This window comes from Oryza glaberrima, chromosome 7 (assembly GCF_000147395.1).
Source record: "Oryza glaberrima chromosome 7, OglaRS2, whole genome shotgun sequence".
NCBI classification, from domain to species: domain Eukaryota; kingdom Viridiplantae; phylum Streptophyta; class Magnoliopsida; order Poales; family Poaceae; genus Oryza; species Oryza glaberrima.
In genome coordinates, this window is record NC_068332.1 from 532,286 (window position 1) to 560,231 (window position 27,946).

The 27,946-nt window shown below is 40.8% G+C and overlaps 4 protein-coding genes and 1 non-coding gene across 6 annotated transcripts; 1 reads left to right on the plus strand and 4 right to left on the minus strand.

The window, feature by feature from the left end:
- The first annotated feature begins 2,935 nt into the window (after window positions 1-2,935).
- On the plus strand, window positions 2,936-9,220 carry LOC127779445 (protein LONGIFOLIA 1-like). The gene is made up of 5 exons (XM_052306220.1): window positions 2,936-3,650; window positions 4,475-4,542; window positions 4,637-6,733; window positions 7,027-7,177; window positions 8,164-9,220. Exons 1-5 carry the CDS (start codon window positions 3,500-3,502, stop codon window positions 8,967-8,969), a joined length of 3,273 nt encoding a protein of 1,090 aa, XP_052162180.1. The 5' UTR covers window positions 2,936-3,499; the 3' UTR covers window positions 8,970-9,220.
- A 2,004-nt stretch (window positions 9,221-11,224) lies between these two features.
- Window positions 11,225-13,102, minus strand: LOC127780919 (60S ribosomal protein L13a-2). The gene is made up of 3 exons (XM_052307911.1): window positions 12,622-13,102; window positions 12,463-12,550; window positions 11,225-11,505 (listed from the first exon to the last, which is right to left on the minus strand). The coding sequence occupies exons 1-3, from the start codon at window positions 13,008-13,010 to the stop codon at window positions 11,362-11,364; spliced, it is 621 nt and encodes a 206-aa protein (XP_052163871.1). The 5' UTR covers window positions 13,011-13,102; the 3' UTR covers window positions 11,225-11,361.
- LOC127781005 (small nucleolar RNA R12) lies at window positions 11,697-11,776 on the minus strand. Its single transcript, XR_008018895.1, has one exon. It is a non-coding gene; the product is annotated as a small nucleolar RNA R12 (small nucleolar RNA).
- A 337-nt stretch (window positions 13,103-13,439) lies between the features above and the next one.
- Window positions 13,440-21,659, minus strand: LOC127779953 (protein LEO1 homolog). 2 transcript variants are annotated; one of them, XM_052306885.1, is made up of 12 exons: window positions 21,016-21,155; window positions 20,543-20,642; window positions 20,086-20,444; window positions 19,508-19,622; window positions 18,852-19,034; window positions 18,195-18,371; window positions 17,692-17,823; window positions 17,402-17,581; window positions 15,934-16,065; window positions 14,663-14,776; window positions 14,347-14,574; window positions 13,440-13,812 (listed from the first exon to the last, which is right to left on the minus strand). In XM_052306885.1, the coding sequence occupies exons 3-12, from the start codon at window positions 20,364-20,366 to the stop codon at window positions 13,669-13,671; spliced, it is 1,686 nt and encodes a 561-aa protein (XP_052162845.1). In that variant the 5' UTR covers window positions 20,367-20,444; window positions 20,543-20,642; window positions 21,016-21,155; the 3' UTR covers window positions 13,440-13,668. The 2 variants fall into 2 exon arrangements, with proteins under 2 accessions (XP_052162845.1, XP_052162844.1); XM_052306884.1 differs by lacking the exon at window positions 20,543-20,642 and having other exon boundaries at window positions 21,016-21,659.
- Window positions 21,660-25,341: 3,682 nt separating this feature from the next.
- On the minus strand, window positions 25,342-27,651 carry LOC127778725 (uncharacterized). The gene is made up of 3 exons (XM_052305344.1): window positions 27,478-27,651; window positions 25,788-25,867; window positions 25,342-25,692 (listed from the first exon to the last, which is right to left on the minus strand). The coding sequence occupies exons 1-3, from the start codon at window positions 27,616-27,618 to the stop codon at window positions 25,536-25,538; spliced, it is 378 nt and encodes a 125-aa protein (XP_052161304.1). The 5' UTR covers window positions 27,619-27,651; the 3' UTR covers window positions 25,342-25,535.
- Window positions 27,652-27,946: the final 295 nt, after the last annotated feature.

Genomic DNA, 27,946 nt, shown 5'->3' on the forward strand with positions numbered 1-27,946 from the left:
CATGAAGACTGTGATGCAGCTTTCTCTGGAGAGGTAGCAATAAGCATATCACTTTCAGTGATAAGGGCACAAAGCTCTTGTAGATTTGCAGGTGCCCTGTATATCTCTGTGTTCTTCCTTGCTCAGGAGGTTAATTGTACACATCGTCTCATGCAGCATGCGTGAACCTTGCCTTTTCTTTTTCCCTTTTGTGATTGCCTTTTCTGTTCTCTTGGCTAGCAAGAGCACGATTAGTTTAATACTTAGCATAGTAAATTAATTTTTGTTTTGTCATATGCATCTTATAGATGACCCAACGTCCAAGCAAAGGAGGGAGAAGACATGCCGTTGCAAACGGCCAAATGCATAGTTTGATGCATCGAGAAGTGAAACCACCCACAGATATAAAGAAATTCGTGAGACTATTAAATTGCATACTACTATCATCTTGATTTCACCAAATAACTAAACGAGCCAAAGGATGTCAAAGTGTCCATCTCTCCTGTCCTTAACGGTATTGCTGCAATCTCGATGCATCTTGGCTAAATGTTGATTAATTTAGTGGTGATCTAGCTGGTCAATGCGATGGCTCCCATGTGCACTGGTGATCTATATACATACAGTATTGATTATGAAAAAACTACAGGTATGATATGCTTGGACCATACTGCAATTTTGACTGGCCTCACAATACTAGAAGAATTGATCACTGCTTGCCTGTTCGTTAATTAGCATTAGCGTGTCGAAGGAATCAATCAAGCTGTTTGAGGAGTCCTGACCTACCATGAACAACACTGATCTGGTCTTGTTAGGGATCACATGGGTGCTGGTGCATGTGGATGTAGATGTGGGTGGGGGAAGCTTCTGATGCAGAGAGAAAGAACTGTGCTTCATCATGTGCCAGCCTAGCTGGTTGCAGACAGGTCTTTTGTTTGTTTGATTGAACATGCTTGGTGATTATTGAGGGGGGCACCTTGTGTCCTGTCCTTGATAATTTTGCTACTAATTGCTATTGCTATTTGCCACTGCACACCTACATTTTCCCCCCATGTGGTGTTGCTTGGTGCATCTGCAGTTCTTGTCCAAAAACCTAATTACTAATGATCTTCACTTGTATGATACTAGTATATATTCTTATCTCTAGGCATTCTGCAAAGTTCTTACCCTATCTGATTAGTTATTACCTTCCCACATTAACCTACACCTGTTTGGTAGTCATTGTCAAGCCGTGGTGATTAAGCAAAAGATCACATTTTAGTAGAAGTGAAGCAGGAGTCCACACTGAAATGTACTACTTGGAGAATAATAATCTACCAGACAGGGTGAGCGAGTGCCTTTTAACTTTATGTGATAGAATCAAATGAATGCCACATCATGATTCCTGCCAGGAAAGATAGAAAACCACTGGAAAGTAAAGATGGAGACAAACATAAGATCTTGCCTACTGCTGAGGGAATTTCTTAATCATTATTTTATCATGCTTACCAGAGCCAGTAATGGCTCTTTCACAATCACGTTTGCCTGACTGTACCAGCTGTTACAGGTATCTAAACAAATTGCAGGTTGGTGCATGAGGGTGTCTGATCAGGACAGTCATGTGTTTGGTGCAAGGAGAAGAGGTGTGTTCTTCTTGCAAATCCTTTTCTTTGTACAATAACTGCACATTAATTACTAGCAGTAATTTTGCATTGCGTATCATATCACGCTTGTTATCAAATTTAGTTGGTAGCTAAAGGGGTCCTCTATATGATTGATGAAGATGGATGAGGTATCTCATTCCACCCACTGTTCATCAATGATTTTAGACGACTGAAAGATTGTAGTAGTCCTGACAGAGAAATACTAGTATGAATGATCACTCATTTGAGTTGGTCTGCCTCTTTCACCCTAGTCGGAGACACTGTCAAATATACTCATCACTGAGCCACAATGTGTCATGTTCCTTTCACCCATCAGGCAAATTTAGTTCTCATCAAGATCTAATAAATATTTTAAGCATAAAAAGGCACCAATATTTGTAATTAGCTACAAGATCCACATTGGAGTAGGTAACTGACAAATACATACATCCTCTTTGGCTTCTCGCTTCCACTGAAAAATGAAAACCAGTGCAAAGTTCTAGCAAATGCTTCTTGGATTGTTGTTCATGCTTATTAGCAGTTTCTTCTGTTAGGTAACCACTAAAAATGTGGAATAAAAGCCATTTTCGTCATCAACATTCAACAGTTAAAACAGTGGCCTAACTGAAAGGCTAATAGTCACATTTCTTGTACCATTATATGGGGGTTACTTAGTCATTTCATTTAGCCATGAATCCATATAATCCATATGTCCCTATGCCTTAACATCTTGTTGAAAAAATGGTGTACAGAGAGGAGATCACTCCTGTAGCTCTAGGTCTGTGCATGGTTGCAGCAGTCTTGCAGCACAGCATGGCAAAGCACCAATACATGCTTCAAAGCCAAGAATTGCATCTGGTCTTGAGCTCACGGATGAACACCATCAATGCACTGTTTGTTAGTTGGCCCTTGCACTCCTCCCTCCCTCACATTAATGCCTCCTTGACTAAAAGTGCAGTGCGGTTTTACATGTACAGACAACAGATCATTTGCACACTAATGACACAGCTAATCTTTGTAAGTAAGGCCACCCTGTGAGATCATCTCACCAACCAGTTAGGAACAATAGGAGAATTTCTTTTACCTGAGCACAACTAACTCTTCAGAGGCCTTTTGCTTGCCTGAATGCCAAAATGACAAAGAGATGCTGATGTGGTGTGCAGCTTGTGCTGTTGTGCACAAACAGGCACCATCCAACTCTGATGGTGGGTAGGGCCAAGAAAGACCTTGGAACAGCACATGGGGTGCTGAGAAGAGAACAAAAGCACCCCTCTGCCCCCACCCTTAACATCTCCCTTCCTAGCCTGATGATGATGATGCGCTTGATACATACTTAGCCTGCTAATACAGCATTTCCAGTGTCTTTCTTGTGCAGCAGGGCAGTTAATGTACTCACATTATGCTAAATTGCATTAGAAAAAGGGTGCAAAGTCCTCCTCCCTCATATGGTGGTGACATCTTGCAAACCTGTACACTGCCTGGCCTCAAAGTCTCCTCTCCTTTCTCACCCATTTTTCTGAGCTTCACATCACAAATCTTCCTTCCTTCCTTCCTTGTCGTCTGCTAGTTACTCCATGTCACACTAGTCTCACACAGGAGCAGCAACAAGAAGAGAAGAATAGGTGGAGGAGGAGGAGGAAGGCCGTTCTTGGTGCTTGTGCAGCAGCTTCTTGCACTCACACTTGTTCTCCAGTGAGGCCATTGATGTTCCTGATGCTCACACAGTCACAAGATCCCCTCCCTCTGGGCTGGTTCATTCATTCAGAGAAGATTTGCTGAGATGTTCTTGTTGGTGTGCTTGAGCTGGTAGCAAGGGCGCCACTGGTTGGTGGCTCCACCTCCCTGCATTCCTGGAATTTCTTGGGATTTCTCCTCCTCTTGAGGCGGTGGTGGTTGCTGAGATGCCGGCCAAGTACTTGCAGATGCTCGGGGAGGAGAGGCGGCCGGAGCTTCACCGGCAGCAGGCGGGGTGCGTCACCGGTATCATGCAGGCGTTCGACCGCCGGTATCCCCTCGCCGCCCACCATTCCCACAATCGCCTTCTTCCCCCAGGTGCTTGCTTGGCTTCCCCCACTTCTCCTAGTGCTATTGCTCGGTTCAAAGATGCAATTTTTTTTTACCTTCCTTTTCTGTTCATTCTGCTACATCGAGATTTTTTTAATTGTTTGCATTTCTCTGTACAATCAGTAGACTATCAGTCTTGATTTGACTTGTGTGTGCATAAAAGACTTGGTCTTTGGTGTTTGATATGTGTAATTGAAGGCTTATAAACCCATAATTGGTGTGAAAGATGAGTGAAGTTGCTTGGTCTCAGAAGCTTCCAAAATCTTCATGTCAGGGTTGTATGGATGGGTGCTATGCATGCTCCTGGTGTTCCTTCATCCTGCATTGAATTGCTAGGTGTTGATGACAATTAGTGAGATCTAGCTTTTTCCCCAATTTTGGGCCAGGTGCCGGATTTTACAGGTGCATTTAGTTTTTGTGAGAGTGAGATGGAAGTTTTTCTCTGGAATCTTTAGCAGCTACTAAGATTTTTTTTAAAAAAATCTGTACTAGTGCTAAATAGCTGGGAGTTGGTCGCAGCAGCCGACAAAAGAGAGAGAGAGAGAGAGAGAGAGAGAGAGAGAGAGAGAGAGAGCCATTACACCCTGTAGACAGATTATTAAGAGCCTGGTTTTGGATAATAAATCTATCTCACAAATGTTGACAGCACTAATTATTAAATTACAAGAAGGTTCTTTCCGAGAAATGTGGCTGTTTGGATGAACTACGACATTGACATATTTGTTTTTTCTTTGTTTCATTTAATTTGTAGCCATTTGAAGATGTTTTTTTAATCGGAAGATCCCTTCTAATATTTCAATTCTCTGAAACAGCCCATGCACTGTCAAGCAGTCCAAGTGTTGGGGAAGAGCGAACAAGATATTCATCTCAGATTGTTCTTGTAAGTTTCAATATTTCTTCTTACATTCAATAGGCATGGATGCATTGTTTATTGTCTTCTACAATCTGTTTGACTGGCTGCAATCTGCATTCAGGACAAGAACATGAGTAAAAGCTGGATCGATAATCAAAGAGCACCATTAACAGTGGAGTTGTCGCAAGGATCTTATTCATCGTCGTCTTGTTCTTCGTCGTCCTCCCTTGATGGAAACAGATCAGGACAGCAAGACCTATCCTCCACTGATCGAATGCTATTTCCGGAGAAGCCATTCAAAAGCTCACCGAAGCTCAAGAGCTCTTCTGACAGTGACTGTGGAGTGGATTACTACCTTGATGATGCCCTTGCCAAGCTCTCAGCCCAACCTAGCTACCCAACTCTTGGTATAAGAAATCTCGTAAAGGATTCAATATATAGAGATACTCGTGATTTTTCAATCAGAACTTTCACCAAAGAGGCAGAAAAAGATCACCTATTCAATTGTGGAGATCCGCCTAGAATCTTGAATGAGCCTCCTAACAGTGCTATCCAAGAGAAAAACAAAGGAACCATGGACATTGACGAATCCCTCCGAGTTTTAGCCAAGCTCAGGAATCCATCTGAATCAGTCCAGCAACCAAGGCTATCATATGATGCTCCTCGCTTCTCGTGTGAAGGAAGGGAATCAGCGTCAAAACTTAGGGAGGTGCCAAGATTGTCACTAGACATAAAGGAAAGCCCTCTTAGGAACCGCGAAATCGATGTAAGGCCAAAGCCAAGCATGACTGATGAAGACAGGAGAAGCAGCATCAGTAAAGATTACAGTCCACCCTTGGAGACCCAGCAAGAACACAATGCCTGTAAACGTCTCCCTAGCGTTGTTGCGAAACTCATGGGGTTGGAAGGCTTGCCAGAGCATAAGGACAATACTGCGATATCTTCACAGGTATCCAAATCAGTTACAGAGAGGAGTGAAGAACCCACCATGCTGAGGCCTTTGAGCCTTTCTTCCCAAAATGAGGCTACTCCTAGGCAGCAGAGGAATCTAGATGCAACAATCAAGAATGTTCCTAACTCTAAGTTCCCTGTGGAAACTGCACCTTGGAAACAGCAGGAGAAGATTGTGCTACCTAGAAAATTGCCGAAGGGATCAAAGGGAGCTCATGGAAAAGAGCAACATGCTGCATCAGTTTACAGTGAGATAGAGAAACGGCTCAAGGACCTTGATTTTCAGCAATCGAACAAGGATCTCAGGGCACTCAAGCAGATCCTGGACTCGATGCAAGCGAAAGGGTTGTTGCAGAACAAGAAACGTGAGGAACCATCGATGCCGAAGATATATGATGGAGACCATGATAACGGAGATGTGACTGATGTAAACCTGAGACTGAATAGCACCAGCAACACCAAACAGGCACCTGAAGGAACCCCATCATTTACAACGGAAGAAGAGAGCACTACAGAAAGAAGCTTCAAATCACCCATTGTAATCATGAAGCCTGCAAAATCTGCAGACCTGTTAAGTGATGTAACCGAGGATTCTGCTGTTGGTCCATTAGGCGGTTTATCAGAGCTACCGCAGCTGAGAACAGCCAATAGTGCTGATAAAAGGAAAAGCTCAAAGAAGGTCACTAGGGAAGCTGTGGAGCAACATACCAAATCTAGTTCAAGGGCACCTGCACCTCAACCCCTTGCTTCTTTTGACAAGAGAGCAAATGGAAGGAATGAAGAAATTAGCAGGAAACAGAAGTCTACTTCACAGCTGATGACTGAGAGCTCAGCTAGGAGACAGCAGATGCAAAGAGAAAATAATGGAAGCTTGCTAAAGCATAAAAATTCCACTAGCCCTAGAGTACAACAGAAAAAACCTGATTCAGAGCGGAGGGCCAGACCGCCAATTCCCTCTCCCGATTCAAGCAAGAATCAAAGGCAATCTGTGGAAAGGAGCCATTTGGATTCAGTATCACCCAGAAGTAAATTTAGAAGAAAACCTGCTCAAGCACAAGGTGAAGATTTCCATCAAAATGGTGTAAGTAGAAGGACAAGGAGCCTGAACCAGGAAGGCAATGATATGTCCGCAAGGTCAGATGGTAGCATAAGTGTTGCATCAGAGCTGGATGTAGAAGTGACAAGTACAGACAGATCTGCAGAAGTTAACATTTTGAGATCTCAGCATGGCACTCAAACACCATCAGGAAGGAATCCTCAAAAAGTGGTAAACAATTTTCCTTCCTCCAGTTGGCTCTTTCATCCATATTCATAGATGATGTTATTAATGTAAAAACACAGTATTATTCTTCCTAATTTTCACCTTCCTATTATCTAAAAAAATATTCACCTTTGTAACAGCAAAAACATATATTTTAGGAAGAGCTACAATATTTGGTCATAGTTCTTCTGTAAAATGAAATCTGTCCAACTCTAGTTGGGTTCAAGCTGGAAATTTGAAATCGTACAAACATACCATAACTCTTGTCTAATTATGACCTTTTTTAAACTTAAATTCAGAAAACCTCTTATGATGCAAACAAGGACCTGCCATCTATGGATCCTGCAGCAACTATTACTGAGCGGCCTAGTCCAGTCTCTGTATTGGACTCTTCGTTTGATCAGGAGGAATTTTTCCATACCAGCAAGACCACAAATTCATCTAATGTTGGTAAGATCTGCTGCTTCATACTACTTGGTTCATCGATCATATAAAGTGGAGTGTTAGTACTTTTCAAAACAAAATGGGAACTCGAATAGGTTTTCCGGAGTGTCCTTTGAATTACTTCCTGCTTTGATGTCTTAGTTTTCCAGAGTTGGTTGGTTATGGAACTTCTAGTGTAAAGGTCATGATTCATGAATCATGTCTGCTGATGTTTACATGACTCGATAATTAGGTTTCTTCATATTAATTTTCGACAAGTAGTAACGCTGGCAGTGAGTTGAGGTTCACGTGCACATAGTAAGCAAATAGAGATCTCCTGCTACCAATAGTGTTCCTCTCATATAGAATGGTGTGTGCATTATGCACCATAGTTATAGGGTTTTGAAATTTCCTCAAGGAGGGAAAGAACATAACTGAGAGTTGACAAAAATCCTACTGTGGTGTACTATGATTGCACCTACCACTACCAATCAAAAGATCTCCTGTATGCATAGTTCCTTTACAATTTATCCACATGGCTTGCTAGATAAAGTGATATGTCGTAATGCAAGTATGCAACCCCCAAGTAATGTGAACAGTAGAGTTTCAATGATAGAGTGCTTGTCGTTTTTTCTGCAGTAGCATTAGGCACATTCTTAATTTCATTAATGTTGCAATATCAGTATGGAGTGCTAAAGAATCTGCCTTCAGACCAGCGATTAGTTGCTGCACGACATGTTGTTTTGACAACAGAACAAGGAGAATTACAAGGGCCGCAGCATTTAATGTACTATATTTGACACGGATGCGGAATGAATATCAGTTCAAGAATGCTTTAGTTTTTGTCTTTATGCATCTTTAGATGCATCTGCTGGGATATTATCATTCCATTATCTGAAAAAGAGAAGTAGAAAACGCATGAACCTAACATGGTGGACTGGTTACTGAAATTGTTACCAGTGGTATTGATATTGTGTTCCAAAGACTGAAACCTAATTTCTTGAAATTTGCAGATGATGAGCATCACCCATCACCATCAGAAGAGTCCTGCAAGCCTTCTGAAAAGAAGTCCACAGAGCTCCCCACACAACCCAAGAACAGCAAGCTCGCAAACATAGCCAGCCTCCTTGAGAAGCTCCAGCAATTGAGCGTAAACAAGGATGAGGAGGCACCTCCTGTCGATCACATTGCCTTCTTGTGCGAGACGCCAAGCCCAGACCATCGCTACGTATCCGAGATTCTACTGGCGTCAGGGCTTCTGATGAAAGACCTTGGTTCAGGGCTGTCACAAATGCAGCTCCACACATCAGGCTACCCCATCAACCCTGACCTGTTCTTTGTTCTTGAGCAACGAAAATCTGGGTGGACATCCAAACCTGAGGGGATCCATCAGAGCAGGAGCACCACAAAGCCAGATGATCCCAAGAGAGCGCACCGGAAGCTAATGTTCGAGGCGGTGAACGAGCTTCTCCTTGACAAGTTTGAGAAGGAAACCACACTCATCACTGGAGTAGCAGCAAGGGATCCAGTGATGAGCAGCGGGCAGCAGCTGGTGAAGATGATATGCTCCGGCATCGAATGCCTGAAGACGGAGAGATCGCGCATGTGCCAAGAAGACAGCAGCGTGATCCCTGACGCAGAGATCCTCAACAGGTTGGAAGGGTGGTCGCCGAGCTTCATCAGGAGGGAGCTTCCAGGCATGGTGCTGGAGATCGAGAGGTCGATATTCAAGGAGCTCGTCGACGAGGTGGTGCGCGGCGAGTCCGCCGACGGTCAGCCGGCGAAGGCCGGAAGGCGCAGAAGGAGGCTCTTCGCTTGACAGTCACTAGTGATGGCTGCTGACTTGCATTGGAGTGTGAAGCGTGAAGCGAGTGTAACTGTGATACTGTACCTAGTAGTAGCATGTCCATTGTTGAGGTTTGATTTGTCCAAAGAGAGAGAGAGAGAGGAGGAAGAGCAATGCAGAAACCTGAAGTAGGAATGCAATGTTTGAGGCACTTGCCTAGTTGTTGTTCTGCGATAAATATTATAAGTGAAATTATAACCTGAGACACTGGCAGTTTTCTTGCATTGTGTTACTGTACTTTTGTTTTTGACATTTTACATCTTATCGCTGGAGTAGCAGCAATGGATCCAAGTGATGAGCAGCAAGGGATCCAGTTTTCTGACGGCTGCTTTCGAGAGTTTCCCTCCGTGATTACAAGCAAAAATATCCTATGTAAGTTTCCAAAAAACCTAAACACACTCATTCTTTCTCCGAACACGCTTTCGGGAGTTTCCCTCCGTGATTACAAGGAAAAATAACCTATGTAAGTTTCCAAAAAACCTAAATGATACTAAGAAGAACTGGGTTAAAGGAGATTTGGTGAGAGAAAGCACCGAGAGGTACTTCTTAATTATCTAGAATGACTCGGTAGTTTCTTATTGTAGTATGTAGTTTATCTCCACAGCAATTGATCATTGTAATGTAATGATAACATCGCATTCCTCCTTGTTTTCCCTCCCTTCTGATGTGCATTGTAGCCTAATTCTTGACCGTCAGAAGAAGATCGGCGCCTACAACCTAAGGAATGTGTGGGTCGCTGCTGGAGTGGCTTTTGCGGAATAATTAACTATTTGCCACTCTTATAAGTGGTGATAAATTATTTGTCACTGGACCCACATAACATAGACACATACCCACATATCATAGAAACATAAGGCCAACATGTTATAGAGTTAAATGTCCCGGGTTTTATTGGTAATACATGTCTGGGAGCACAGCTGGTGCCAAATATGCAAGGATGGAAGGCGACGGCTTGGTTCAAAAGATAAAATGTGCTTGCGTGGTTGAAGCATCGGGAGAAGAGACACGGGTTCCACGTAAAAACTTTTCATCCTGTTACATCGAATGTTTGGACACATGCATTGAGTATTAAATATAGACAAAAAAAAACTAATTACACAGATTGCGTGTAAAATGTGAGACAAATCTTTTAAGCCTAATTGCTCCATGATTTGACAATGTGGTGCTACAGTAAACATTTGCTAATGACGAATTAATTATGCATAATAAATTCATTTAGCAGTTTACAGACGGGATCTGTAATTTATTTTGTTATTAATCTATGTTTAATACTTTAAATATATGTCCGTATATCTTATGTGACACGCCAAAACTTTTCACCCCTATACCTAAACAGGACCTTAGTGTATCTATCAGTTGACCCAAGTTAAGTAATACGCCATGGAATGGGAAGGTGTACCCCTAGCTTGTTTTATAATACACCATATATGTATCCACAAAGCCCAATTATTATAATAATATTATTATTATGTACTCAAAATTCAAGTACCTTCTTTCCATGCTTAAATCGTTGTGGACTGGGATCCCCTTTATTATGCAGCTTCAATCGATCATCACTAGAACAATGCTATGTTTAATTTGATACTGGTGCGTATGCATTCGAACCCTTAATTTTAGTTTCACTCTTTCTTTGAGCACTTTCTTTTGAACGTTTAGTGAGTGAAGTTGATTATCAGAATGGGTTTATATATTAGTTGATTATCACAATGGGTTTATATATTTCCGCTGAAGTATGTGCGCATCTGTGCGACACTACACACTTCCTATGACCTCCAATACCATTACTCCAGAAAATTAATACAAACATTGGCATAAAGTGTCTGACATTAAAATATTCAGGCATAAAGTGTCTGACATTAAAATATTCAGGAGGAGTATTGATTCTATCTATATTATACAGTCTACAATCTGGTGTTCTGCACAAACAATTTTTAAAAAATACACAACAGAGCTAATTACACGGTACAATTGGTGAATAGAAAGGAAGAAATGAGCAAGCGAAGGTGCTAGGGCTAGGGGATAAAACGTAGTAGAAGGAACCTAGCCGAGCATAATATTAACAGACATCATTGCAAAGAATGAGAAAATTAGTTCCGAACCACAGGGTAAAAATCACAGGCCAAATTACTCCCTCGTTAAGTAGGATCAAAATAACCCAGAACAAACCAGAGGGGTAATTTGTCCAGTTAGGTGAGTTCAAGGTTGAAAATTCAAGAGGGAAAATCAGATCAAGCCAATATAACTCTCTAGTATTCAATTGGAACAAAATTATCATGTTTCGACAGACATATCATTTCACTTCTCATGGTACCGATAAGCAGAAATATTATAAAGGCGAAAAGAAAATTGATGACAATCAGGCCAATCAATATTTGATTGGGGCCAAAATATCTATCTGAGAACCCAGCTTCTCCTCAGCAGCTTTCTCAGCCTTGACACGAAGCCTTGTTAATTGCTTCCTCCTCTCGTATGCAACCTTAGCCTTCTCCTTTCTCTTCTCCTCCAATTCCTGCAGGTGCAATAGACAAGGTGATCAGTGTGCTTTCATGTATAAGAACTAAAGGGAAACATAAAAAGCCCAACCAGAATTGAGATGATAACAGCCTAGAAATGCAGGACATGGTTGAAATAATAGCACAAAATCAGAAACAAAGCAGATAAATGTATCAAACAGAATATTTTGTTGTGAGAAATGGCACAGTTGGTCAGAAGTAGCTGGTTGTAAACATCATTCTGAAAAATCAGTGAGAATACATGTATTTTTTCTTCATTTTACCAATCATGCCAAATATGCTATTTAACTCAACATGGATTAGAAAAAAAAAACATGCTGTGTAACAATTGAAAGGGGATGCAAACAAGAAAAAAAAAGATGCATTTGCAAATTCACAGCCATAGCATAAGTAATCACAGGTTTATGGGAATTCCATCATCTTTGTGCAAATAAATAAATAGGATACTTAAGATTCTGTGCATCATCAGAGTCATCAACTAATCTCAGACAGTTGAGGCTATGGTGTAAAACAAAAGCTAGAGAGGTGTACAGCATAAAAGTAGCTCAGCAAAAACCTACATATTCAAATCCAGAGCATGTTGAGTTTGAGTTCAACGCGTTACCACCGTACAGTTGTACAATCAAATAGCTACAAGGGCCCAATATTCACAAAAGTGATCACATAATACCATAACATTCCAAGATGAACTATTCTTAACAGTCCAACACATGTATTCAGCATTGCATTCATCCTAACACGTTCAGTTCAATAGTACTCCTACATGTATTTAGCATATCCATTCATCCGAAAAGTAAAAGGGAGCACATGTATACATCATATGCATTCAACCTAAAACTAAAAGCATTACAGCAGCATATGCATTCAACCTAAAACTAAAAGCATTAGAGCAGCATATGCATTCAAGCTAAAACGAAAAGCAGCGTGAATATGAATACAGAAAGGAAATGTACCCTGATGGTGTCGTGGTAGTTCCAGCCGACCTCCTTGGAGAGCTGGCCGAGGAGGCAGTACTTGTGGCCGGGCTGGAGGCGAAGAACCCTAGAAGCCATGGATTAGTTCATGGAGGAAAAGAAAAGGAGAGGAGAGGAAAGGGTTCGAAGCGAGCGTACTTGAGGGCGTCGGGGACGACCATGCGCTTGGTGCGGTCGTAGGGAGGGGGGACGCCGTCGAAGGCCTTGAGGTTGGCGAGGGCGGCCTCGCCGCGGGGGGTCTTGTGGGGGATCATGCCGCGGACGGTGCGCCAGAAGATGCGGGAGGGGGCGCGGAAGTGGATGGGGCCATGGGAGGGCTTGGTGTTCATCCGCTTGCGGAGGAACCGGAGGTACTTCATCTTCTGCCGGACGAGCCCGCCGGAGATGCACATCTCCTCGCACCGCACCACCACCACCCGCTGCCCGTTCAGGAGCTCCTTCGCCACCAGCGACGCCAGCCGCCCCAGCATGTGGTGCCGCGCGTCCACCACCACCCGCCGCGTGCACAGCCCCGAACCCGACACCATCTTCCTCTCCTTCTTCTTCTTCTCCGGTGGGGGTGGTAGGAGGTGGAACGCGGCGGCGGCGGCGGCGGCTGCGGAGAAGCGAAGCTCTAGGGTTTACGAATGAATCTCCTTTTATAGGTGGGGCATCGACGAGGACATAGATAATGGGCCGCACTGGACCTTGATGGGCTTACTTTTGTTTGGGCCTCCAACATGTTCCTTGTATCATGGGGCCTACCATGGGCTCTTCTACGCCTCATTCTTAGAGTTTTTCTGCTCCCAAGATACTAACTGTTCTTTTCTATATTTTTCAAAAAGGAGAAAAGAAAATGTTCTTACAGAGAAAGAAAAAGGATAATTCCAGTACATTGTGCCCTTCAACTACCACATTCCTTGGCTATTTTCAACGCCTATATATTTGCAAATGAGCATCAAAACAGCACAGACTGGTGATGGTTTACCAGATCATCTATATTTTTTTTAGAAATATAATACTACAAGATCATCATCTATATTACTGTAGGAAAACTGGTCGCACAGCTAACATTTGATTTCAAGACAGCATCCCAAATACATTAACAATTGACAACGTTTTTTTTTCTTTTTTTGTTATTACTAAACAATAATCCTCAAGCAAATAATATGGTGCCATGCCAACATTGGTGTTTGCAAACCAACATCATTCGTCATCACTGTCAAAAACGACCGCCTTCCGACGATGAACTGCCTGCTGTTTTCTTGGTGGAGAATCATCGTCCGAGTCGATCTCCTTGCGCCTTTGGCTGGCACTGCCACCCCCAGATTCTCTCCTCCGTTTTGGTTCCTGCAGCAGAGGCTCCTCTTTCAGTTTCGATTTATATACAGCTAGCCTCATCATGTTTTTCTTTCAAGTTTGCTATATTACTACAACAAAAAACCAATCGTAGATTCCTTTCAGCTATTATATGCTAACTAGTGTGCAGAAGTAGTCAAACATGAACTGAGTACATTTTTTCTGTTTCCTATTGTTTCACTTCAACATAAACAAAGCAGCAAGTCTGCCTGCTGACCTGTTAATTACTCTGTTGCAGAACTACTGAGCATAAACTACAAAATGTCAGCAATGTAAACTAAAATACTATCAAAATTGGTCATATTCCTAGTGGTTACTGTCAAGATTCTTGAAAATCTTGTCCTCACATATGCTGCAAAAGTATTTAATTCCTTAATGTCTTTATTGGGCATATCCAAGAAAAAACCTGACTTGCAAAATTTGAACCTTACGACAATGTTCATCCGTATCATATATTCACATAATCACATTGCTAACTTGTGAAAAAGAAAACCAAGAGTTTTGAGGCCATGACATTGGTCTTACCTCAATTTCTTCATCTGACATGGCTGCTTCTTCTTCCACATCTTCCTCATATTCATCTTCTTCATCAAGCTCATCTTCCCTCCCCTGGGTTGGTGAGTGCTCAATATCCTCTCCTTCAGTTTCATACTCTGACTCCTCCCTTTCACTCTCAGAATATTCATTTGCCTGTCGTCTAGGCGGACGAGCAGGAAATGATGGTTTGCGAGGAATGTTTCTGCCCATACTTGACTGAAAATGTGCAAACAATACAGATTATGTATAAACAGCAATACATTGGTTAAAAATAACAAGGGTTACATGCTGATGAGTTGCTCACCTTCTTTGCACTAACTATGCGCCTCTCAGCTAGGGCTTCAGCCTCCAGTTCATCCTCAAAACGACTACGTGCTGGCATTCGGCGAGAACCATATTGATGGTCAGGTTCCTCGTCCTGCCAAAAATGAAATTGAATAAATTATTGGGCATAACCAGTACTAAAGTCTTATTAATTGTCACGTCGAATCCAATCTCCTGCCAGAATGCACCAAAAGGACAAGTTGCAAATCATCACAGCACATTTTACTCCTACAAAAACAGCTATTGAACACGTGTATCTATATCTAAGGAAAAACATCATGTGAGCTACAACAGCAGAATAAAATTAACCATCTACCCAGAATCTGAATATGTAACCATTCAGTAAGGTACACTCACAGTTGAGTAAACCAGCTAAGCATAGAAAAAAATCTCACACAAACAAACTGCCAACATAATGATTCTATGTATCTGAGCCATTTACAGTAAGCTTAAACAAGTCCATATTGCCCCTATGAAATTACAGATAAACAATTTATGTGTACGTGCCATGGGCATACGATAGCAGCCTACATGGTTTCAAAAAAGGAAATAAAATTAACCAGACAAGAAAAATTTGGATATCATCGCGTAAATAACATGTAGGACTGAAGAGGATTTCAGTTTTCACTGAACAGAGTTTTTACCATGCAACAGCTTTAGGTCGGAAAGTGAAATTGAACTCAAATCACTTGCTAAAATCAAATAAGGAGTGGGCAGTGTTAATAAGATGTGGAGGGAAATTTGGAAGCATAGGAACAACTGTTTGTGGCAGTGTGCAACTCTGTATGTGGCAGCGGTGATCCAATCAGTAGCAAATGAAGGTGCACTTTGGTGCTTGCCTGGAGTTTCAAAGCTTCGAAACCTGTTTGCTAGGTCGATAGCCCTTGCGACTTAACTAGGTCATTCGGTTTGTTTGGTTCTTTTGTAAGACATGACGGTGTTTAGGGAGTGGGATTTTTTCTAAACTCCCCTGTGCCGCACCGCCCCTACACAGATCTCCTGCGTGTTCGAGAAAAGAAAAAGGTGTGGAGGGTCTTGCACTTTACCAGCATTATATTGCAGCCAAAAGTGGCCGCACAGCTAAATTGGAAAGACTGGCGATCATTCAAATGGCATTTACTAGTGAGATTTAATAGGATGCGTCTGGACTAAATATCATTTATTACTAATACTAGAACTGTATGAACAACAATAACTGATTGTATCAATGACCTTAAGCGGAAGAAATAAGAGAAATGACAAGAAACCCACCTCATCTAATGCATCTTCCAAAAATCCAGGAGAAAGCTGCCTTCTTTGCCTGGCAGGCTGTGTGTACTTGCGGCTAACCTTTTCTTTTTTGCGTTGAAGAATTGAATGGGCTCGAATATTTTGGCCCAAGGCCTGCATAGTGAAAAGGGACAAACTTCATTCAAAATGCATATATAACAAGTTTAGAACAGAAAGGAAAAACAGCAAAGCATGGAACAGGATTAAATGCATTTACTAAATCGGCATGTCAACTATTTGGTTATTGCGCCTTCACAAAAGGAAACTTAACCCTATGTGATTTACTTTTTGTGAAAAGTTCACTGGAGCAAGCCACAATAAATGCTATGCAGCATAGCAGTAAGAACAAATCATGTTACAATAACTTTTAGACTCTCAAATCAAAGCTGAAACTCATAGGATCTAGAACGCATGTTGAACTGCCACAGAAATTGAGCTAATTAATGCTTGCTTATGCATTGGAGAAAAACATGAAAACACACAAACAAGAGAATTTGCTGATACAAATTGCAGTATTGTTGGAAAATGGGACCTGATATCACATTGATATTTGTTGGAATGACGACATAAATTTCTTAATCTTAGAACTCATCCTCTCATCATAAAAGGAAGAAAAAAAACAGAGAAAGCAACAAGATTGTGGAACTCATTCAAATGATTTCATAATGATTACATCTTTATTTTTAGGATAAATATGATGAAAATCTTGCTCTTTACCATTCAAGAGATTTACAATCAACATGCCAAGATTTGCATGTAATGTTTTTAGACACTGGAGAATCGTCAATTTACCAACTATAGCTAAAAATGTTATCACATGTTTGTGATCCAAGAAAAACAATTTGCTTGCTGATTGTCATGCTCTAAATTTGCTTGCTGATTTTCCTGCTCTAAAAGCATCAACTGTCCTCACAATCATTTTATATAGTGATCCTGACTAGCTATGCGCCCAAGAATAATCAAATTTGAAGCTCATATTTCCATGAAGAAGACCATTATTGTAGCTTGCAACATTAGTTAGTACTTTAGTAGCATTTCCTTAATGGTACTAGCTTACCAGTTATGCTCATATTCACTTGTTTGTCAGTTATCTGGTACAAATTCAGTATCTGCTCAAATCTCTCATGGTCAGATACCAAATTATATTTACTTAATTTGAAGTTTGCATTCTGACTATCTTGCTGATTATTCTACTCTATTAAGTATTACATGCATCCAACTCCTATAATCTAAAGAAATAAGGGAAAAAATATAAATGTACATGTTACGTCAAGCCCAATGGCTATCCCCTATAGAAAAAAATGGAAAGTGAGTATAACACAACACAAATCATGTTGTTTTTGACATAGGAACCATATCAGAAGCAGCATTGGGACAAAAGTAAGTCATACACATGTCATTCAGTGTTGCATATACATCCAATGAATTAAGAAATGGAGTTTTTGGTTACCCTTTCTTTTTCCTGCTTCACTTTCTCAGGATCCTTAGATTCGATCCATTTTTGCATCTTAACAGTTTTCTTATTCTGAGAATCAACAAGAGCAGTTAATAAACGATGTGATTTCGAAGACAAGGAAGATGGCATGAATCTCATTTTCCGTAAGAGCCTTCCTTGTGATTGAAGGACTCCCTGCATTACAATTCAAAATTATATCAGGTTAGTGAGACCTATGCGGTAAGAGCATGAATGAACAGAGGTGGTAGCGAACATTGTTGAATTGCAGACAAGAAGTACTTTACCTTCCCATTCCTCAGAAACAGATGGGACTGATCATGATGTGCTTCATGTACAGATATATCAAGAACTTCATTGCCAATCAGCAGCTGCATCGTTCCATCTTTCCATTTTACAATGCGCGCATTACTTTCACACTGCAACAATGCTCATTTATCATATGCATAGCCACATAGTGCACCGACCACCTGTCACAAACTACTTAAAAGGGCAATGACCAAAGAAAAGGAGGAAGAAAATGAAACAGACCAAGCATCTTATGGTATGTATAATAACATATATATTCTTTTGCAGGGAATACATAATAACAGTTGGGCAAGTTGGCTATGAGAGAAGACTCGGTGCAAGCATCACTAAAGGCTAGTTCACAACCCTGATTATTGTAAGAAAGTTAAGAAGCTGCGCAGAGCATCTTCAGGGAGGGAAACTTAGAAGATGGCGACATAGCATAACTGAGTCTGTAATGCTAAAGGATTTCAAAATGCTACTTGAAAAACATTCCACTTACAGATGTAGTGCCATTAGCATTCTTAACGGTTCTCCACCGCACAATATTGTCCTCCAGTCGTATCCTTTTTTTAGTCCCAGATTCATCTGTAACAAATACATCCTCCTCCACATATGTTTTAGGATCAAAAGGCTTCGGGTCAATCCCCATAATGTTTGATACCTTGATCACATTCATCTACAAGTTAAGAAATCAGTCAGTAACAAAAAAATCTATGAATAGCTGCAAAAGCACAAAATATTTAAGCACCAATCATTAATATTCCTAGTCAAGCCTATAACATGACAGCAAAGTTCTCTTCAATAATACCATGACATAAAAAAGAAATTTCAACTACTAAAGGGCCAACGTCGCATAATAAGTACAAGCATGGAGTTCATAGCAGCACAGGTTCTTTATTTCTGACATTGTACTGCACCAGTCAATTGTGCAGTTCTGCACAACAACATTTACGAACAAGCACAAAATATCAGCAATTAAACAGTAACAGATACAAAGAATGACAAATAAAAATCTGGTGTATATACAGCAACGCAATAAATATCCATCAAAGATAACTGATGTCTGCCAATATATAATCATCTTGTCAGAAAAGATAACAGTGCTGTATGGTCAAAGACTGAAAGATATATGGTTCGAAAGGGGTAGTCAACTCACTCTGTCCGGTTGAGCTGGCAGCTGCTTAAGTGGAACCACCAGATTCAACGGTGGACCAACTGGTTTCTCTTTTGGTTTCAATTCACGATTTTCATCTGATTCATATCTCATATCTTCATCAGCTACTACATCCTCAGGCTGCAAATCCTTCTCATAGTGACCTTCATCTTCCATAGGTGATCTCTAAAAAAGAAAGGAGGAAATTTTGAGTACCTATTGCATCCAGAAAAAAGTTAGGTGTGAAAGTTGATCAATACTGACTGGAGCACAGATCTATATTCATGCAGGGTACATACAAGAAATGAATAGGGAGAAAGATTAGATTTTTAGATAAATACATAATTAGCAAAGATGCTACCTGCATTAGTAAATTTGTTACATAGTTAAGCATCATATGGTAACTCTGAATTTAAAAGAAGATAAAACACAAAATTCTCTACATATTGAATTACATGAATACTTTTGCTGATATTCAGTTTAAACAACATGCCACCAAGTCATCGTTAGCATACTGTACTTGCTCAGTGCAGAATGTATAAAAAAATGGCTCTGTTTAGAATTTCCGTGAAAATCTTTGCTGGTTTTCTTTAAGCCCGACGAAAGATATTCCTACTTTAAGCCTAGAATGGTAGGTAACTTGAGCATAAAAATCTCACATGGGAATCTTCATCAATTTCATGTTGATCACGATATGGAGCAGGTCCATCTTCATCGCTTTCACCAAATACATCACGGACAACTTCATGATCTCTCTCCTCCTCAACTGGCGAGCTGCATAAGATTATGGTTCTTACGAGTTACTACTTACTACAAAGGTAGGGAGGATATACATAGGCAAAGAGTGCATATTGAGTCACTAGCAAAATACTAAGAAACAGTTAATGAAGCAGTGGATAGATTGTTACTCCCTCCGTACTCGTAAAGGAAGTCGTTTAGGACAATGTTTAAGTCAAACCTTGGGAATATAAATCATGAATAACTCTCAAGTTGTTGAGTTTTAAAATGTAAAAATTATATGAATAAATTTGTCTTGAAAAATACTTTCATAAAAGTATACATATACCACTTTTTAATAAATATTTTTATAAAAATAAGTCAAAGTTGTGTTTTGGAGACCGTGTCGGTGTCCTAAACGACTTCCTTTACAAGTACGGAGGGAGTACGTCGTAATGTCAGATCTAGAAAGCATATAATGCACGGACAATAAATAGGATTCTGATTGTTTTCCCTTAACCTTGGTGTTTTCCTTGTTTGATGAGGTTCCTCATCTTCATGACCTCGACCAGCATAATAGTCATCTTCAGACCCCTCAGATTCAGAGGCAACAACTCCTCTTCTTCCGCTAGCTACTGGCCGCTGCTGATAGCCTCCGTCTTCACTATCCATGCCTGCTGCATCATTTTGCATCACCCGGTCACTAAATTCTCTTTCTGGGGAGCTCTGGACCTTTTCCCCATCACTTTCTCCTTGATCAAGATCAGCTTGATGAGCTTCAGCTTCGCTTTCTTCTTCCATCCCAACTTGCCCCTCACTTTCACCTTCTCCTTCCGCTTCACCTTCCCCTTCATTATCAGCCTCACCTTCCACTTCTTCCTGTACAAGCAAATCAATAAGCAAGCATCACATCAGATAGCTGCAGCGGAAGTATACAGAATGCATCAATGAAGAACTGGGGCACAAGAAGAGCCTACGAGAGCTAAACTCTGTGGCAAGATCAGCAAGGAATGACGGTTCGATTTTTACACCGTGATAGGTCCAGTATGTCTCCAAATCACTTGCTACAGCTGGGCACTGAAAAAAACTAGCATTACACACAGAGGATTTACACTTGAGACTGACAGACTTGCGCGCAAAGTGTGAGGAAACAAAATGATGGAATTCTGAAATGCCAGTGGTGTTCAAGAGGCAATGCTCCATATCACGTCACCTAAAATTACAATAGTTTTGGTCCAAAAAAGTACAATATTCTACTAGCAAAGCTTATTATCAAGATGTTCCTTTCAGAATTTTCGAACAGATGATTGGGGATCAGCGAAGCAGAAATCTACTGGTTCATCAAACTGCAGTATCCCAATGGCGAGATTTATTCCAGCCGAACAAACCTAAGCCCTAGCCCCAGGACGGGGGGACAGGAAGCAGGGGAGGGGAGATTTGAGATTTTTACCGAGTGGTAGCCGGAGCGGGCATGGCCTTCGCTACGGACGTCGTCTTCGTCGTCGTCGTCGTCCACCACCTGGTAGCGAAGCAGCTGCTGCTGCTGCGGATGCGGGTGGTCATCCTCGTCGACGACCTCGACGGCCTCGTCGTCGTCCTCTTCGTCCTCCGACTGGTCGCCGAAGAGGTTCTGCATCATCTGGTTCCTCGTCTCCTCCTCGACATCCCTCTCCCTGTCGCCGCCAGCCATCGCCGCCGCCGCCGCCGCCGCCTCTCCTCTCCAATTCTTCTTCAATTGGGGATTTCTTTCGAAAATGCTGTCAAAAGTGCGGCCGATGGAAACCGAAAAAATGGGGCGCCTCGCTCGCTCTCCTTCTCCTCCTCCGTAGCCGTAGCCGCCGCCGCCGACCGCTGGCCGAGTAGGAGGCCGGAGCTCGGCGCGACGACGACAGGACGCGCTGCCGCAAGGAGGTTCGCCACCGCTGCCGCTCCCGGGATGAGCGCGTCGTCGTACTACCGCCCGCGCCACGCCGCGGCGCTGGACGGAGAGGCGGCCGTGCGGCCTTTGGGGCGCCCCGCTTCGGGCGGCGGCGGCGACGAGTCGCGAGCCGTGCCGGCAGCGAGAGCGAGATGCTCGCCGGGAAGAGTGGTGGATGGGTGTGTTGGATTGAAATGTTGTACTAACAGGGTTTTTGATTGATATAGATTTGTTGGTGTTTCCTTAGGGTGAAATTCCATGTTCCATATGCTACCTCAAATTGTTTTAGTCATAGTACAAACGTGTTTCAGTATAAATTAAAACATTCTCCATCTACTAGGTGTAACATTTTTTTTTCTAACTAACGAAACAGCGCTCAATTTTGACAAATAAATCGGACGCCCAATTTGTAAGGGTTCCAATTTTTTTTTATTTTTCCTTTCTCTTTTTCAGGTTACTATCGGGCCAAGCGCATTTGTGTTTAAAAAAGTTTTTTTAGAAAAAACAAAATCAAATTTTTTTTAAAAAAAATACAATATAAATACATACACTCATATAAACAAACGCGCACATGCAAGTACCCGAGTGGATAGGTTACACAGCAAGAACCTATTTAGGTGGTGTTTGGATCCAAGGACTAAACTTTAGTCCTGTCATATCGGATGAATTTAGAGGATTAAACGTAGACTACTTATAAAACTAATTAGATATAAATGAGAGCTAATTCACATGACAAATTTTTTAAAAGCCTAATTAATCCATAATTAGCGCATGTTTACTGTAGCATCACATAGGCTAATCATGGATTAATTAGGCTCAATAGATTCATCTCGCGAATTAGTCCAGAGTTATAGAATAGGTTTTATTAATAGTCTACATTTAATATTTATAATTAGTGTCCAAACATCCAATGTGATACGGACTAAAAAGTTTTAGTCCCATCTAAAAGTTGAGCAGCACTCATCTCACGAAATAAAGTTTTTCTAAATGTGATGTTAAAAAATCATATTTCAACACTTGAATTATTATATTTGGTCTAGATAAATTACATATATGCATGCCTGCATTAGTGAAAACTCATGTCAAAAGAAACATATTTTTCCTAGGCGAATGTTTTGTGAAGCAGCAATATGTATGGATAATATTTGCTTATGTATCTTGGCTCGATTTCACAGAACAACAAAACACCCATCACTAGATATGTTAACAGAGTAGATCACCAAAATATTTAACTTTTGACATCAATCAAATTGGTTGAATGTCTTAATCCTGGTCCTTGTTGGCACTGTTGTTGGTGTCAAGGAAGCAAGTCATTATGCCATTGCCACCTCCTGTGCTAAGGAAATAGCATACGCATGCTACATCACAAATGATCTCGGCTATACACTAAGATGAAATGAAACCAACAATAGTTGGTGCGGTCAAAAGTGGCACAAGCCGAAAGCAGTAACTAAAAGACTGAAACAATCGGTCCAAAGTTCCAAACACACAATTTATTCATAAATTTTTGAAGTGTTACAAATATATTACATCGCTTCGACTCCGATGTACAAATGTTGCTAGTAACTCAGCTCAGCAACACACTATCTGACTCGTCTCATCAACAAACATACCGACATTGAAACAGCAGCACAAGTTTAATTTAACCAGAAATCAATAAACTGAACAAAAAAGACAAACAACAGGTAATCCATAACCAATAGCACTGAAATTTCTGCTGATGGAAATTGCAGTATGAACAAAAGTACCTGCTCATCGCAATTATGCATCACTTAACAGAAATAACACCAAACATGCAGCTTGGCAGCAAACAAGAGCGACTAGGCGCTTGGCTACCAAGCCCATCTTATAGGCAAAAGGGCATGCCAGGGCTAAGGGCAACACTGCCTACATGCACCCTAGCAGCTCTGCAGTATTGGAACCCAAGCACTCCCCTCTGGTTCATTGTAAGAGAGTAGTAATATAATATATATGCCAAATCCAAGCTCAAGTATCATCATAACCCAAGCGGAAACAACTATCCCAACCTTGATAATATTTCAGCACAAAATCATGAAAGAACAAGGGAAAGCAAATTATAAATAACAACAATGTCAACTGATTGCAGAACATGCCAAATCACAAACAGTTCGAAGAAACCATTCAAATACAAATCACTTCAAGAATTACCAAAAGAGTTTACCATTTACTGAAACAACGCCACAGGTAACTAACTAACCCATGAAAAGAAAAGATGAAACATGATGTCACCTTGCTAGGAAGATGTTTGAGAATAGGTTTCATAAAACCGTCAATTAAGTACCGGTAATAGTGAACAAAGAAGCGTCTAAACCACAAATGTTTCTGTAATCTTAGCAACATAAGGGATGTTCGGTAAAGCTATATATGGCCGCTTTGCAGCCAGCCAATACAGTATCTAGTATTGAAATTTTACGGTAGCAGCAGCCAGGGCAGCCGAACAACCCTATTGTAAACAGATAATCAAAAGGCAGCATGAAAAAAAAAGTGAGCAAGTTGTGTTTGGGATCTTTGGGTGCACGCAGTAATTAAAGTTGAGAAAAACATATAGTGGTACTGTTACCACGGAAAGTTACTCTTAAGTTGTGACACTGGCCTACAAATGAAATTGAGGAGGTAGTAAAAACATTAGGACAGCAAGGCTTAAATTAAGGAGGTAATGTTGCATCAAGACGACAACGACAAGGCTTAATTTAAGTTTAAGGATGTACTTACTTTAAATCATCAAGCACACAAGGCTTAAATTAAGTAGGTGCTGATACATCAAGCCCACAAAAGCTTAAATTAAGTAGGTGCTGATACATCAAGCCCACAAGGCTTAAATTAAGTAGGTGCTTCCACAAGGCTTAAATTAAGGAGGTACTAATAGATTATAAGACCACAAGGCTAGAATTAAGAAGGTCCTCATAGAGTAAGACCACAGGACATGGAGATTATTATTTCATAATCTAAAATCGGTCGGCAGCGATGATTTTACACAGAATAATTTAGGAGGGTGGCATTGGCAACGAGGAGGACATATGGTGGTCAGACTGTGTGTGCGCGCGCCTTTATCTTTACTATTATAAAAATTAAAAATATTTTTTTTCGGGATTTTGACACATCATTCATATTAGAGTTGATTTTTGAGTTGGTTTTTTAATTTTACGAGTTATCATCACCATCAAGTTATATTTTGAAGGAGCAGGCGAGCAGCTAGCGCATTCGGCGTATCTCCAATTCTGCATGGATACATGGCAATCACAGCGGCCCTCCCCCTCTTTACAGGTTACTCCTCCTGATTTGGAGCATATGATGCCAAACATTAATTAACCTATAATAAATGTTACTACCTCTATATTTATATTTTAATGTATGACGTCGTTGACTTTTTATATAATGTTTGACCATTCGTCTTATTAAAAAAAATTTATGTAATTATCATTTATTTTATTGTGACTTGATTAATCATCAAATGTTCTTTAAGCATGACATAAATGTTTTCATATTTGCACAAAATTTTTGAATAAAACGAATGGTTAAACGTGGCAAAAAGTCAACAGCGTCATACATTAAAATACAAATTAAGCAAGCTAGAGCAACCACTGAAGATGGATGGATTATTGTATATCATCATACTGTATCTGTCTTACTAGCTAGTTGTATGCTACACTTATAACTTTGGTTATTTTAGTGTAGTGCCTTAAATTTGCTTATTTTACTCATTACTAGTACTGAATTTTTTAAATTAATTCTTCTCACTGTCAGTATATACTTGTTTAGTTGTAATACCAAGCTGCCTTGTGAGTTAACTATAAAAAGAAAGAGCATCCGTTGATTATCGACCAGCAGCAGCCTATCTAGAGCATGAAACACCCCAAACCAGCTGGAGATTGTAAAAGGCGGAGCAAGATTGGTCGCCCAAGCCCTGTCTTACAGGATAGTCAGTTAACAGAAATTGACCAATTTACAAGCGAGTTTCTGAGGCACAATTCACTGCATTTTATCCCAAACACTCAGTCTTCCGTAAAGAGCAAAAACAATCGTCAAGTCTTCTACTTCCCCTCATGTTCTTTTGGTGGTTCAGATCCGACAGTAGAACTTTCAGCAAATTTGTTGTACCCCCAGCTATACCCTGTGAGTACCGCTGCCACAACCACCCATGATCGCAGAACATTTTGATACAGAATCTCCTGACGAGCCAGAAAAGAACTACACATGCAGACAAGGAAGAGCAGTAGTAAATAGGATGGTCAGCCAGATAGAGAACCAAAAAAACACAAGCTGCAATTCACAGAATTACATACTGCCGCACGGTTCGGATCATTAGGTCATCGGTGATCATGTTAACCGGTGTATTCTTGACTTCCTCAAGCAACGCATCGATCTGCATATCAACATGCGTACTGTTGTAATCCACATCCACTATCAGACTTGTACAAAAAGACTCAGATATTTAACTTCAGTTTCTCATTAAAATTCCACACGCTCTATGTCACTGTTCAATTAAAACAAAATATGAATGATGGCAATCTATATCCTTTTACACAAGTGCACTGTGCCCAACCAACCCTTTCTTTCTGGTGTTAATGGTTCTTAATACAATCTCTATGGTAAGGAGTTGAAGTTAGATGAATAAAAAAAATTGGATGTGAAGGCTGGTACAAGAGCCAAGCTTTTAATCAGCTAAAAGCACACTGTTCAGAATTGAAAATTATAAAGTATGATATTCAAATGCTACATAAGCAAAGAAGCATTACTCGATTCCCTACGAGTTCTGCAACCCAAACTTAGGGAACATGACCCAAACAAACTTAATTGTACAAACTCATCCATGTTACATCATCCTAGGGAATGTGAACTCTAAGGGACATAGTTGAAGGAAAGCAAGCACCATTTTTCTTGGCTGTGCCTACTTTTCATCAAGAGGAGTGCACTTCAATTGGCATATAATTTAACAGTACAGCATGATAAAAAAAAAACTGAATATAACTTTTAGTGAGGTTTGGCACTGGTGCTTCAACCAAATGTTTGGGAATTGAGAGTAGTTAAACCCCAAGTATACGGGAGAACAGGTACAGTTTTGTAAGAACAGAAAAATGTCACTCTCTTTCTTTCCCCTCAAGCTAGCAGGGGAGACAAGAGTAATACTGAACAACACAGGATTATTTTCAGAGCATGGAGGGTTTTGCCAAACAAATAAATTAAAATAAAAAAGGAAGGGAAAACTAAAAAAGAAGTTATAAAACTAAAACATTAGAGATGAAGGCTTGAACAAAAGACAAGCTTTAATTAATCGATGGTAACAGCGAGAGTAATTCTAGCGCGTAGTGTCAAGATGCTACAGCAAATGAGCAACATCATAACAGCTAAAACCCTATGAAATTATGAAACACAATTATACGTATACGAACTCATTCAATAATCAATACAAACAAGTGTGCACAATGACCTGTCATCTTAGGGGGATTGCACTCTTATGCGGCATAATGAAATTTAACAGTGCTAACAGTCAAAATTCTAGAGCAAAGTGTTGAGATGGTTAAGCACAAGAGCATTAGTGAACAAAATAATGCATCATCTACAAGTGCAGAATGATCTGTCATATTACGGAATAATACCATCTCCTCCCCTCACAATAAACAGATAACAGTCGTACTGGTACAGGCAGCATAATCTGAAAAACCTGAATCTAGTTAGTTGAAGAATTTGTGTGTGTGTTTTTCGCGGGAGCATATATATCTTTAGTAGTTTATTAAATACTCAACATATGGGATTACGGGCATAATTTCGAAATAAGAAAAGCAAAAATAAATCCATCTTTTTTTAACCTAGTTGGGGAACAACCAAACGCGATGATGAAACAGGTATTAGCACAGAGGCAGTAGGCTTAAAAAAAAGGATATATTTCTATTCAATTTGGGAGGGGAAACTCTAGATCGAAACCTAAGAACGAACTAGGTTATTATCAAGGGAGATGGATACACACACACACACCTCATGGTTGTTCCTATTGAAAGAGCTGAAGCGGGGGCCCCGGAGCTTGCGGGGAGGAGGGGCGCCGTCGGAGTGGTACGCGGCTCGCCGGATGGCCCTGCCCGCCGCCGCCGCCGCAGGTCGTAGCGTCCACGCCACCATAGCTTCCCACCGTCGTCACTACGTGTTGGCCTCGCTTCGACTCCAGATACATATCTCCGTTGCGTCTGCGTGTTCGTCCGGCCCAATAGCACTCGGCCCAGCAGCTAAACTAAGGTGGTTTTGGGCTTTCTTTGTATATGCCCGCCCGATCATGGGCTCCAAATACTGTACTTGCACTTGGACTTGGATCAGATGTTTCTTTCTTATTACTCCCTCCATTCCATAATATAAGACACAATCATTTTTTTAGATGGTCCATAATATAAGGCATACATACATATAGGCCATTAACTATGACCTCTTCTCTATTAAATTATTACTTTTTTAA